At 44.2% G+C, this 15,062-nt stretch overlaps 1 protein-coding gene across 1 annotated transcript in view; it reads right to left on the bottom strand.

Annotated features, from left to right (window-relative positions):
* nwk (nervous wreck) overlaps positions 1–15,062 on the bottom strand; it is a 272,814-nt gene that overhangs the window by 219,601 nt on the left and 38,151 nt on the right. The window contains exon 2 of the mRNA XM_071687955.1: positions 1,184–1,281. Coding sequence (XP_071544056.1) covers positions 1,184–1,281 — 98 coding nt within the window. The remainder of the gene's footprint in view (positions 1–1,183; positions 1,282–15,062) is intronic.

Here is a 15,062-nt window from a genome sequence, read left to right as displayed (position 1 = left end):
TGACAGTGGTGGCAGAATAAAGCAAAACTCCAGTGAAGTTTGTGTTCGACTAACCATGAGACGACATGACAAAACAAACTTTTAAGAGACGTAATATCGAATTGGCTTCCTACCACAGATGCTGGTTGTGTACAGGGACCCTGAGTGTTTTCTCTTTACACATACACTTGTCATACACTTCAGTGGACGAGGGGAGAGAGAGCAGAAAGTGTAAGTTTAGTATGTGTAACGCTAGGAGGTAGGGTGTGGCTTGAGGCCAAAGGCAGCCAGTGTATGAAACTGTTTTCGTATCGGGAAATCGAGATACGTAAACACGCTCACATCCATTCTCCAGCTGTCACGTGTAATGTACCGAAACCACAGCTCCCTCTCCGCATCCAAGACCCACAGACTTTTCCATGGTTTACCTCAGACGCCCCACATCCCCTGGTTCAGACCACTGACAGCTCGGTAACCACTGTGTATCACTTCATTCCAGTCCACTTCTGTCCCTTGCACGCTCTCTCTCTCTCTCTCTCTCTCTCTCTCTCTCTCTCTCTCTCTCTCTCTCTCTCTCTCTCTCTCTCTCTATGAGACCACTGACCAACAAGGGCCTCGGACAAGAAAAAGTTCTCATTATCCTCTACAGACAGTTTATACGCTCTACACTTCACTACGCCTCGCCTTTACAGTCATCCACCATCGAAAGACCAAACATGAAATAACACAGCACACAACAGAGAGCACTCAGAACAATCACCGTTTGCGCAGCAGCAACAATCATCCAACACTTTGTACAATAACATGAAAATAATTCAGCAAACCCCCATCCCCGAGCGACTTTACCCAGCACTCAACCCCTCCCACCTCAACCGCCTCATAACCACCCAACAACCTTCAGGAACCAACACAAAACTTCCTCTTGCCTCAAACTTCAACAACCTATTCTCACAGATCCTCCCCTCCCAAGCCGACATGACACTGACAAACCATATTCAAACTGTAATAACTCAACAAGCAATAAACAGTTACCACCATCAACTTATTTCTAAACTCCACTCCACTAGACATACATCCATATGAAGAATATATCTCAAAATCAAAAATCCAAAACTCTGTATTTGAAAGATTAGATAAATACTTCGACTAACGATTTCGAAGCAAAATTAGAACTTGACAGTGTAAGATACGTGACGTGACTCACCTAATGTCCTCCAGGAGGTCACATTCCTGCTGGTTCTTGGCCAGTAACTTGGACACTTGTTCACTATGAAGATTTTTACAGACTTTAAGGTAGTTTCCCTGCAAGAAAAGAAAACGGGATTTGAGACTTGGAGGAAGGGATGATGCATCGAGTTTCTTCTTATCAGTTGGCTGCAGGAGCATTCACCCCCCCCCCCCCCCTCAGATGAGGAGGGAGTGAGGGGGTCAGCTCCCTTCAGGCTCCTCAGCCGTACATATAAAATTCATATTTCTTACATATCTAAAAATAATTCAGTCACCTTCATTCCCAGTCGGGATGATTCTGAAAGAAAGAAAGAAAGAAATTATCTCCTCTTGAGGGATGCTGACGTGTCTTTACCTCCCTCATCCCACACTTGGGATAAGCTGGGACTCTGTTTACACTCATCCCGAGGCGCTAGACCTCCAGATGGCTTCAGAAAATCTTTTGTTGACTCTCCACCCAGAAGATGATTTACCAATCTTGTCCCAAACAGGATTAGAAGAGAATCGTCCACAGTCTCTCTCTCTCTCTCTCTCTCTCTCTCTCTCTCTCTCTCTCTCTCTCTCTCTCTCTCTCTCTCTCTCTCTCCGCACGGTACACCCGTCGTACCATGCATGGTGCGTACCGCCAGGTGACGGTACGTGCCTCCGTGCCTCGTGCACCCGACACCCCGCACTGCACGCCTCGCCAAACAGTTTCATGGATCATGGCGTAAAAGCCTCCAGTCACAGCTGACAAACTATTGAATTGGCCAGAGTCCATGTTTCTTTTTTCTTACTGTTCGTTCCAGGAAGTCCAGAAGCTCTGGAAATTCCTGGATGTGTAATCGACCTTCATTTGTTTAGATTCTAATTTGGTTTGTGAATATTCGACCTGGGTCTGCATATGCTCGATACGGGTCTTGCAGATATTTGACCTCGTTCTGCATATATTCGACAACCTCTGTATATTCGACCCTGATCTGCATATGCTCGACCCCCGGTTTGTAATTACTCGACAAGACATAACTGGCATTTAATATCGTCGATCCAGATATGTTTCACGGGCCTGGCATACCTCTGGTTGAGGGAGTATACTTCATGAAGTATATAGTCCCAGTATGATACATATGGATATGTGTCCTAGTGATACGTGACCTTTGGACGATCTTTTCACTAGTGAACTATATTCACTTCCCAGTAAACCTGTACTACTTGACTAGAATATAGAATGGTACCCTACCTTACGATATAGCAAGTTGGCCCTGGCATTGAGAGGTGTGTGTGTGTGTTGTGTGTGTGTGTGTGTGTGTGTGTGTGTGTGTACCCTCGCGTGTTGACGCCAAGTTAGGCGTTCCTTCGCGTACCTTTGTACATCAGACCCACATGCGAGCCAGCACAGCTCCACATTCTTTAAATAAATGGATAGAACCTCACGATATGAGGTGCATCTCTCTCTCTCTCTCTCTCTCTCTCTCTCTCTCTCTCTCTCTCTCTCTCTCTCTCTCTCTCTCTCTCTCTCTCTCTCTGTCCTAGTATCTAGAACTGCCAGAGAGCGTACGTCCCAGCAAGTATGGTGTTATGATAGTTCGAAGACTCACAATCCACAAGCAAACCCACCATGACCCATCGTGACCCACCATGACCCACCATGACCCACCGTGACCCACCATAACCCACCATGACCCACCATAACCAAGCAGCTATTTCAGGCACCATCCAGGGCCTCTCTAACCACGGCGCCCGTGTCCTGTGTGTTTTAATCTTCATCAAAGTTTTCTGGATATAATTAAAAAGTTCCGGGTAATGACCCAGTAACTTGCAAACTCTCCTGCTTCAAAGCAGAGTCGGGGGGGGGGGGGTAATAAGGGGTGTTAGTATTAGATTCTAAAAAAAAGATTTTTGCTTTCTCGTTCCTGAAGATGGCTGATCAACCCAGTCACCACTGTGACCCTTATTACACCAAGGTCAACATCATTTTGAAGACGACATTAATTTGAAGTTAGGAACCAAAAGTGAAAGCAATTCTAAAGTTGCTAGATTCGATTCGAAACAGACAGATACTGAAACCTGCAGAACACTGATCTAGTATGATGAAGTGTGCTGTAACCAACAGAGGATCAAGTACAGCAAGTTACAACGAGGTAGTGTTAGGTACAGTAAGATACAGTAGCGGTATTTGTACCCTACCGCTGTAGGTACAGTCTGTCTGGGTTCATATCGTCTGTTTTCTGTGTGATCAACCCGACCTTTCCCGCATCCCTGGCTGGGTAACCCACCCGGGTATCAGATCCTACGCCGGGTATCAGATCCTACGCCGGGTATCAGATTCTACGCCGGGTATCAGATCCTACGCCGGGTATCAGATCCTACGCCGGGTATCAGATCCTACGCCGGGTATCAGATCCTACGCAGGGCATCAGATCCTACGCCAGGTATCAGATCTTACGCAGGGTATCAGATCCTACACCAAGTATCAGATCTTACGCAGGGCATCAGATCCTACGCCGGGTATCAGATCCTACGCCGGGTATCAGATCCTACGCAGGGCATCAGATCCTACGCCAGGTATCAGATCTTACGCAGAGCATCAGATCCTACACCAAGTATCAGATCTTACGCAGGGTATCAGATCCACAATATCCCTGTATCTGTAGAGATCCAGTTCTTTGTATAAGTTACAATACTGAATAGCCTGTTTACGACGGCACTAGTCACTTATCGTTGGCTGTATGTATCATTATCGTACAGACAATCAGTAACAGATGAGCCGTATGTTTCACACTTTTCGTCATCATCAGGTCTTTCCGAGAGTGATCTCGTGAACTTTAACCTTTCGTCCTAAGTGATCGATTCTATAATCATAACCTTTGACCTTGTCTGACTGCACTATATCCATGACTTTCCACCTGACCCTTTGTGACCTTATTCATCTTGTAATTTCATCCCATGACCTTTTGTTTATTCTAAGAGACGAATATCCTAATCAACAACCTTTGACCTTAACATAGGTGTTAATATCAGGTTAGGTCAAGATTTGACCTCTCTGACCTAAGCAAGCAACTAGCGTCTGTACTCACAGACGGAAAGTGACAACAGAAACACAGACAAGAGACAGACAGACAGACAGACAGCAATAAAACTCAACTCACCTCCTCGTTCAGTTACTCTCACTAGGTCTTATACCATTTTAGACTTTCCAACTTGCATATCAATCATTATGCTTGCCTTGTGACGTAGAACTACGACAAACGATGTTCTCTATGATAACTCGATATTCAAAATCAAAAATGGCCTTTGTGTCTTGTGGTGAAATTGTTTAAATAATCTACTTTTCTTGTTTGTATGTTTTCCCTCAATAACATTTCCTTGTTCTTCAGTTAGACTGGTTTGTGATTCAGCAACACTTGTTTGTTCTTCAGTAATATTCGTTAGTTTTCCATTAGCATCTGTTCGTTCTTTACAACATTCATTTGTTCTACAATCCTCGCTACATCTTCGCCACATCCTCGCTACGATTCTCGTTACAATCCTCGCTACAATCCTCGCTACGTCCTCTCTACATTCTCGCTACAACCCTCGCTACATCACATCCTTGCTACAACCCTCGCTACATCCTTGCTACAACCCTCGCTACATCCTCGCTACAACTCTCGCTACATCCTTGCTACAACCCTTGTTACTTCCTCCTTGTGTTTAGTTTGCTTCCAGCACGCGACTGTGGAGGCTTTCCCCTGGCTGGTCTGGTCGCCGCTATAAGGTCGAGGTCGACGACACAGGTCACCGCTGTATTAAGTTACACACAGAACCAGTAGGTTTCAGGGTTGATGGAGAGCGTGTATACAGGATAATAGTCAAATGTTGGAGAGGAAATTCTAACCCTCTATAGCAATGTATGTCTATATCCTCAGTCCGAAAGCTTAGGTTCTATATCCCTGGCCGCAGGGTAAGGGGTTGGTGCTATTGGATTCTGCAGATATCAGTTCCAACTCCCTACGGCGGTATTCAGTTCTGTTTTAGTAATATATTCCTCGGCGGTATAGAGGAAGCGAATGTCTATTCTGAAACGACAGAAAATCATTTTTGAGTGTACGTTCGTTCGTCCCGACTTCCCATACTCTCACACACAGCATATGTAAACATACTGCCATATAACCCCAAGAGATTTCTCCCATTCTGTGCAACATCCCCGAAGATCGTATCGCCATCCCCTCTACCATACCCACAGCCAAGGCAAAGACTCAACATACAGGTTCCTTCTTGCTTCAGATGGTCTGTGATCAGTATTGCCGGAGGAGAGAGAGAGAGAGAGAGAGAGAGAGAGAGAGAGAGAGAGAGAGAGAGAGAGAGAGAGAGAGAGAGAAGCAATATGTCTCCTACCAGTCAAGGACAGTGACCCAGCCATGCACCAACTTGGACGAGGATAGAATCGGAGGGAAGCGTTGCCTGAATACGTAATGTTACCTGGAGAAGACCGGGAGGACCTGGGGACCTAGGGGGAAGCGGGAAGACCTGTGGTTGCGACCTGGAGAGGTCCCAGGTCTGGCTGGCTCTCAAGCTTATGGACATATTTGTAACTGAAATGCAAACTAGACTCTATCTAGCTGAGCCTGGTTCCAACTAGCTTAACCCTGGTTCCATTAGCAATATGGACATTTAGAATTAGAACACACACACACACACACACACACACACACACACACACACACACACACACACACACACACACACACACACTATGTTTTCGAGAACTGGATTTTCTTTCCGCTTGTATTCCCAAACACGGAAACCACTGAAACTTTGCCTGGTATGCCCTCAGAAAACGTTGAGAGGGATCCCACACTTTTCACTCACTTCTTTGTGGCCACAACTTACATAGAAAGCTGGAAACTGCGTTCAAAGTTTCCTCCCAGACCTCCGTTTTTCTTGCTGCTCTTTTCGTATAGGAAACGAGAGAAATTAGTTTGAATTGTTTCCAAGCATATTACATAATTCATGTAATTACGTCCCAAATTATGCATCAATTTGCAGCTTTCTACATAATTCAACAATGACAAAGTATCGTATACACTATTACTCAACTATAAATCGTTTACATCAGAGGAATCATCAAATATTCATTATGGTTTGTGTAAGGAATTAGTTATTGAAGAAACTGTTCCAGTCAAATTTGATAGAAATTATAGACAGTGAACCACGAAAATCGACGGCGAAATGAACCTGTGTGATACATAATATGTCAGTAAGGGAGGTCAAGTCTTTGGCCAGACGCATTAGGGTCAGGTCAAATAACAGGTCATCCAATCTAAGCGTTGTACCAACTTGTTCAAGGGTCGCACCATGATGGTACATAATGGTCGCACTGTCGTGTTCTATAGTTGTACCGTCGTGCTCAAAGGTATTCTATATATCGAGTATTCTTATGTATACAAAACCTGAAAATTGCCAACGTAATTGCCTGTGTGGTGTGTGCCTGTGTGGTGTGTGCCTGTGTGGTGTGTGCCTGTGTGATGTGTGCCTGTGTGGTGTGTGCCTGTGTGATGTGTGCCTGTGTGGTGTGTGCCTGTGTGGTGTGTGCCTGTGTGGTGTGTGCCTGTGTGGTGTGTGCCTGTGTGGTGTGTGCCTGTGTGGTGTGTGCCTGTGTGGTGTGTAGTTAGCTGGTATACTCCAATGCTTTCTTACATTTCCATCACTGCAACAGGGGATCATTTCCCGAGCCTCCAGGATGAAAAACGTCAAACAAAAAGAAAATCCCAAGACTAAAACTTGCAATGGAAGAAAACGTGACGCGGTTCATTACTTTCAGAAATAATGCAAACTTTTGACTTGAAGTTTCATCATAACTTGAGCTGACAAAGTTTATTTGCACTTAAAAGGAGAATAGGGAAGATATTCACATCGTTTGTGCCTCTAGCGGCAAGTAAACACCGCACAGACTTTCACTTATAAACTGAAAAGTTAGGATACTTGTAAAGTGTAAAAACACCTGACGAGGAAATCTATGGCGTCTGGCCAACCTCGCCCGAGACAAAACAATTTGTAGAAATTTATTTTCTTTTAGTTTGTCAATCACTATTGACGTGAGGTCATCCTGAACTGAGTCTCATATCTTACTCATAAGAATCCTTCCGTTCCTCATACCTTCACAATGTACAACATCCTCACTACTCATATTCAGCCTCACGTTCCTCATACCTTCACAATGTAAACCATCCTCACTACTCATATTCAGCCTCACGTTCCTCATACCTTCACAATGTAAACCATCCTCACTACTCATATTCAGCCTCACGTTCCTCATACCTTCACAATGTAAAACATCCTCACTACTCATACTCAGCCTCCAAATCACCCTCTTCCATCGTCTTTCTTAAAGGTCTCGCCTCATTTTCATTCCTTCATTATTTCCCTCATGTTCTTGTATCATACTTCGTGAATATTTGTTCTACAATATAACTCCTGAATATTTGTTCTGTATTATACATCGTGAAATTTTCTATAATTCCTAATTATTTGTTCTATATCATACCTCGTTATTTTTTTTTCTATATTCCCTTTAAACACTTTTGTACAATGGGATTTGTATTGCTGTACATACGCGTCTTAGTAACGTACTCAAATGTGTTACGAAGTACATTAGTACGTAATAACCCATTGATTATACTATTTCTCCCAGTAAGTCAAACAGAACTCCCAGTATCATGTGAGAAATAATAATTCTCACATACCCGGAAACCTGGGCTAATTTTCTGTAATCTTTACTTTACAATGTTTCCCTTTGTACATCTCTCTCTCTCTCTCTCTCTCTCTCTCTCTCTCTCTCTCTCTCTCTCTCTCTCTCTCCATTGATTAGTCATTATCAGTTCTGGAAGGTCGCCTCCCCATTTTTATGGAGGTAAAATCCACCAAATCCATTTCAGTTGTTCCTCCAGCACTTCCAGGCTCCAGGAAATGTTCCAGGAACACCAGTTTGTCTCCTTTTTTCCTCAGAGTTTCCGAGGGTCTGGTGGCAGGGTTGGGGGATGGGGGGTGTTCACATCCCACTGAGCCTTCCCAAATCTCTAATTGGCGGTAATATTTCCCCAATTTAGTCTCGCTGCCTCTCTCTCTCCCTCTCCCCCCTATTCTAATAGGGACACAGCTCTTGTTTCTCTATATATTTTCTGTTACAAATGAAGTGAAAATCCTTGCGACATCATCTTCCTTCCTGATTACATCAGTCAGCCTCCTTCGTCATTTTTCACTTCTTTGTCTACCTACCTTCACATCATTTCGTTTTCTTCCTATCTTTATCCTTCCATTTTCTATAATTTCACTTGCCGTCTCTGTCATTAAGATATTCTAAAACTTCACCTTCCCCTTCCATGGCGCTCTTCATCTAGATTGATCTCGCTTATTTACGCTTAAATGTCCTTTGTTCTTTCTCCTGAGAGAGAGAGAGAGAGAGAGAGAGAGAGAGAGAGAGAGAGAGAGAGAGAGAGAGAGAGAGAGAGAGAGAGAGAGAGAGAGATGCCACCACCATCCCGTTCCACACCATAAGCCAACGTGGGCTGCAGAACCACCCTGGAGATCCCCCACACTGGGACCATTACAACCTTCATCTTCTGAGACGAGAGCCAGACCTTCCTCAAGGCTGACCTCGGAAGTAACACTTAAGAGCTACTCCTTGAACTCAGCCCGCCCTTAACCTTTAACCTCTGACACACCCCTCTCCGTCTATATCAGATTTTGTTAAACTCTGGAGGACGACGGTACGACCCTTGAGCACGACGGTGCGACCCTTGAGCACGACGGTACGACCCTTGAGCACGACGGTACGATCCTTGAGCACGACGGTACGACCCTTGAGCACGACGGTGCGACCCTTGAGCAACAACCGTACGACCCTTGAGCACGACGGTACGACCCTTGCCTCTGACCCGCAGAAGGATCAGGTCAAAGGTTAGATCATCATATCCAAGGGTCATAAAGTCGTCCACAAGGAGCCAAATTACAATACATTAATTCATTTGAGCGCTATTCTGTTACAAAATATCTACAGACGACACTAGATGAGATGAAATACAAAATACATAATAAATCCTTGGATGAAAAAAAATGGAACACTTACATAGTAGAGTCGTGTTAAACCTCTCTGTGTATAAATGCGGCTCGTAACAGGTAGTTGAAACAGAGGTCAAGGTTGACTCTGTGATCCCTGGTCATTAGTGTTTAAATATGAAGAAGAAATTACGTGTTTCGTGTCATTAATGACAGTGTGCGTGTTCGCCATGTTCGTGTTCGTGTTAGTAGTGTTCATGATGGTGGTGACGGTTCGTGTACCTGGTGGCGGTGCGGGGCGTTCGTGAGAGAGGCGCTCTGCTCTAACCAAAAATCATTTACTACAATACTCAAACACGCACCCTTCCCCCACGCACCCTTCCCCCATGCACCCGTAACGCACTCACTCTCATTCACAGGCCACAACATCGAGACACGTACTCATGCAACCCAGGCTCATGACACTTCATTGATGAGACGTCCCCCTTCCCCAGCAAGCCATCCCCGGAGGACGAGAGTACAACCACTGGAGGAGAGAGAGAGAGAGAGAGAGAGAGAGAGAGAGAGAGAGAGAGAGAGAGAGAGAGAGAGAGAGAGAGAGAGAGAGTCCCTACTCTCTAGGATTCTTAAATCCATGTAACTTATTTTGATAAACTTTATAAACTTTAATTTTTTGACTCATTATGCATGAAAAATATTTGGGAAGACAGTACGAAGGAAATCATACTTGATGAAGCAACTACAATGTTATTATCAAGGATGAATATAATGCTGTCTGCACCCAGACAATTATACTTTCTACATCTCAACAATTACTATGTCTCTACACCCTCACACATCACAGTCTTGCACCAGCTGACATGCAGGAGAATGGGATATGTCGGTGCTTCTCTCTCTCTCTCTCTCTCTCTCTCTCTCTCTCTCTCTCTCTCTCTCTCTCTCTCTCTCTCTCTCTCTCTCTCTCTCTCTCTCTCTCTCTCTCTCTCTCAACATGATATGTTAGAAAGATCTGATACACGTGAAGCAAACATGAGGAGTTCTGATTGTAATCTATGAGCACACATCTATCTATCTATCTATCTATCATCTACTAACACAACACAAACTTCCATCCCTTGTGCCGTATGATGAAGACGTTGTTACAAAACATCGACAAAAAAAAAAGTACGTACTAGAAGCTTCCTCCGAACGAACGAGATAAATGATTTCATTTTAGAAACTTTACAAAGATTCATTATATGAATGTGGTATAGTTTGGAAATGAGAGAAATGATAGAAATATAGAGTTAGTATAGGATTAGAGGGAGCAGTGGTGCGGGAAGTGGACATCCCACCACTGGGATTAGAGGGAGCAGTGGTGCGGGAAGTGGACATCCCACCACTGGGATTCGATTCCCTGCTTCGAGACGGCTCAGCTCCGCCGGAACACGAGAAAGAAACCCCCGTCAGCCGACCTCCGTCGCCAGGCTCTTCCTGACGTCTGGGAGACAGACCCTTACATGAAGACCAGCTGACGCCTGTCTAGCACACCTCCCCTAACCCCCCCCCTCCTCCCTCCTCTCCACCACGCCCCCCCCTCCTCCCCCCCGAGTCGTCTCCCTCCCCATCCTTTACACTGATAAATTAGTTCCTTTGAAGTCCCAGGCTGGCCATCACCTACCACGATCGAGTGTTCCACCAATGTGACGTCGTCACCCCCTACAGCCCCCCCCCTCCTCTAGTCCCGTGACGTTGTCCCCTCCCTCTCTCCACTAGATCTCCCTCCTCTTCCACCCCTTACCTCTCCACTCCTTGGTTCTGGCCCGCCCCTGTGTTCTCCTACCCCCTCACTACACTGTTTTCGCGCCCCAGTCCCTGCTATATCTTTGTCGTCATGTGTGTACATCCTTCTATCTCTGGTTTCATCATAGATGTTTGCCCTCATCTATAAACTTCCTTCTATCTCTGTTTCCACTATCTATCTTCCTCCCTCCTTCTTCCTCTATGTACCCCATATACAGCATCTTTTTCATGTCTATTCTGTCTCCACGCTCCTGTTCCTTCTATTCCTCTCTCCTGTCCCCCGCCACTCTCTACCACCATCTGTCCCCAGCTGGACAGTACTTGTTAATCTTGATAAATGAATGTCCTGTTGCCTGATGCATAATAATGAGCATTTAGAGATGAACCATTGTTATCCTCTACTAGTTCACCAAATTAGCTTTAATTCATACACTTCATTACTTATACAGTGTTGATTTATTCATTCCTATACCTATAATTGATCTCGGGTCTCGTGTCATACTTCACTGCATAAAAGTATGCAAAAAGATGTTTTGATTGTTTTATTTCTGTGTTAATATTGATCTCTGGGCAGGATGCTGGTCTGGGGAGGTCAGCTGGGGTGAAGGATGCCAGAGGAAGTGACCGGGTGTGGTATGAAGGATTCCATAGGATCCTCATCTTCAGCCATGTTCACATGCGATGGATGACGAAATTCAAGCACCCGTGATGGGTGACGTAAGGGTATGTGACGCAGGAGATATGTGACGTAAGGGTGTGTGACGCAGGAGGTATGTGACGTAAGGGTGTGTGACGCAGGGAAGACCCTCAGCTGAGGTTGGTAGATCTCAGACTGAGCTGGCGACACACTGTACCGGACTGGCGGCCTGCTCTGTGTGTGTGTGTGTGTGTGTGTGTGTGTGTGTGTGTGTGTGTGTGTGTGTGTGTGTCTGTGTGTGTGTGTGTGTGTGTGTGTGTGTGTGTAGAAAACATCATGGGTTTCTATATCTCAAGTTTTCTAGAGGTCAAACTGCTTCCCTTTCTTGTTGGTAATGAGTACCTTCCAACAAGCTCTGTGTTATTATGATAAATACTAAGATGGATTTTAAAAAAAAGGTTAAGAAATATATTATTCATTTGTGTTCTCAACGTCAAAAGAAAGACATTGTGGAGGAGGTAATAAACTGGACGAGAGAGAGAGAGAGAGAGAGAGAGAGAGAGAGAGAGAGAGAGAGAGAGAGAGAGAGAGAGAGAGAGAGAGAGAGAATGATGATGATGGTTTATCTCACCCCAGGAGAGCCTACAGCGAAGGATTAGTGTCCAAGTGAAGAAATGTTATGGATGGCGCAGAGACCCTGGCGAACGTGGGTGTTTACTGTTAACTCTCTCTCTCTCTCTCTCTCTCTCTCTCTCTCTCTCTCTCTCTCTCTCTCTCTCTCTCTCTCTCTCTCTCTCTCTCTCTCTCCATGATGATACATAACTCGTCTTCAGCAACTCCACAGTGACGCTGATGTGTCGCCGTATGTATAACCTTACAAGCTGCCAATTGACGATATAATTTTACAATGTCAACAACACAACATCATTATCTGAACATTGTGAGGAGATAAACACAACCTTGACCACGTACGACGTCTGCTGACTCACACGCCTCAACAACAACAACAACAACAACAACAACACACGTACTTGTTGCTGTTTACTAACAAAAACTTGTTTTTGTTTCATGAAACAGGGAAAATATGAATTGCATTAGAAGACAATTTTCTAAGATAAAGAACAAGAAAAATGCATAATAATTCCATAATGAAATGTTGTATTTTCTTTTAATGAAAGACACTGGCTATGGAAATATTGCTAAAAGTTCAGGTTTTAAATAACAGATACGAACAAAGTAAATAATCCTGAATCAAATTCTTTTTTTCTAATGATAGACGTAAGCAATGTAAATGATACTAAAAGAAAAAAGGCGAAAATAATGTAAATATCAAAAAAGGTTGATTTAAATCAGACATGAAAAATGTAAATGATCCGAGGCCAACAGAAGAAATCTATGGTAATCATTGTTGATGAAGACTAAATAAAAGGGCAAAAGTTAGTGCAATTTAGATGGGAGGAGATGGTGGATGAGATAATAAAGGAGGGAGAGATTGAAGAAAACGACACGTGGGGGCAGGACGGCGTAGGACGAAGATGTGAGTGGGTTCAGGAGAGGTTGACAGAAATGGTTGTCTGTCTGAGAATAACCTGGACGCGCCCACAGACGACAGGGACACAAGAGGGGAACATGTTACGCCCCCTCCCCTGGCGGGGGAGGGAGAAATAATAGAAAATGGGAGGAGGTAGTGAAGTGTGTGAGGAGGCAGTAACGAGGGTGAGAGAGGTAATGAGAAACAGATGAGAGAGAGAGAGAGAGAGAGAGAGAGAGAGAGAGAGAGAGAGAGAGAGAGAGAGAGAGAGAGAGACGGAGGGAGGGAGGGAGGGAGGGACGGACGGACGGACGGACGGACGGACGGAGGGAGGGAGGGAGGGAGAGAGGGAGGGAGAGAGGGAGGGAGCAATTACTTGTAAGGACTTACAAGATTTTGCCTAAAGGACAAGACTAGCACGTAGCGCTCACCACAGAGTTACGATGAACGAGTCGTGCGAGTTACGTCGCGGTCAAATGTTATGTATAAGATGGAGAGAGAGAGAGAGAGAGAGAGAGAGAGAGAGAGAGAGAGAGAGAGAGAGAGAGAGAGAGAGAGAGAGAGAAACCATAGACAAACAAGTGCAGAAGATAACACACCAAGACACCGACAAGAAACATCTCAAGAGATAAATAAACTCATATTTAAACAGTTATATCAATTTATTCCTGCAGGTGCCGGAAAGGCCAGCTCACACCCCAAGACCCCCCCCCCCCCAACCGATCCAGCTTAAAGCTGAGCAAGCTGTCAAGCGTCATACTAGCCATTAGCCTGGAGGGCGCATAGGATTCAAGCTTATTTTAGAGCTATGATTTGTACATATCATTTCTGAATATGTACTTACGGTATATGTGTACTTTCGGGAGAAAAGTGGAACATTACTCTTTAAAATATAAATAAACTGCTTTTATTAATCTTACCCTTTAGGGGAGACTTCGAACTAACTTCATCCAAAACACTTAGATATTCAGGAGAATATAAACATACTCTCTATACTTCGAGACTCAAACTCACTCATAAATAATGAGTGAATTACTCTAAAATTCTTACTCTCACGAGTAAGGGATGAACCTACTCCTGAGACAAGAAACTTTGCCATTATTTCCTAATTACTCTACGTTACTGTACACAAAGGGACTCAGACTTACTCTTTCACACGAGTAAACAATGAAAACTGAAACTTACTCTACAGAATGTATATCTTTCTTATTCTTCTAAACTAAAGTATAATTGATGTTTTGTATCTTTCTAAATCGTGTTCTTCCAATCCATACATCATGCTGTATGGAAAATACATCTCAGTATACAGCAGGGGATAAAATACATCTCAGTATACAGCAGGGGATAAAATACATCTCAGTATACAGCAGGGGATAAAATACATCTCAGTATACAACAGGGGATAAAATACATCTCAGTATACAGCAGGGGATAAAAACACATATATGGGATCTACGCTACGGATATCACTGACAGTATGTTCATTATGTTATCAAGAACGACCAAATGATATATGTTTGGTGTAAAGAGAGAGAGAGAGAGAGAGAGAGAGAGAGAGAGAGAGAGAGAGAGAGAGAGAGAGAGAGAGAGAGAGAGAGATTATAAACTATAAGATAAGCTTGTCTTCTGGGGTCTGCTCAAGCTGAGCTTTACCCCTGGGGACCAGCAACAAGCGGAAGATAATGCAATTTTTATAGATCTAATAAACCCCCTCAACCCACATCCCATCTTTTGTAATAACGTTTCAGGACGCACTCTGTTTCAACAAAACCTTCTTCATATGGCCTTTTCACACTTACCTAATCACAGACTCTACACACTCTCCCAACGAGAATCTCTACACACTCTCCTAACATATTCTAGACACTCTCCCAGCAACAGACTCTACAC

The sequence above is a fragment of the Panulirus ornatus genome, chromosome 44 (assembly GCF_036320965.1).
Source record: "Panulirus ornatus isolate Po-2019 chromosome 44, ASM3632096v1, whole genome shotgun sequence".
Lineage (NCBI taxonomy): Eukaryota > Metazoa > Arthropoda > Malacostraca > Decapoda > Palinuridae > Panulirus > Panulirus ornatus.
The sequence above is the reverse complement of the archived record's forward strand: the minus strand, read 5'-3'. Positions and strand labels throughout refer to the sequence as shown.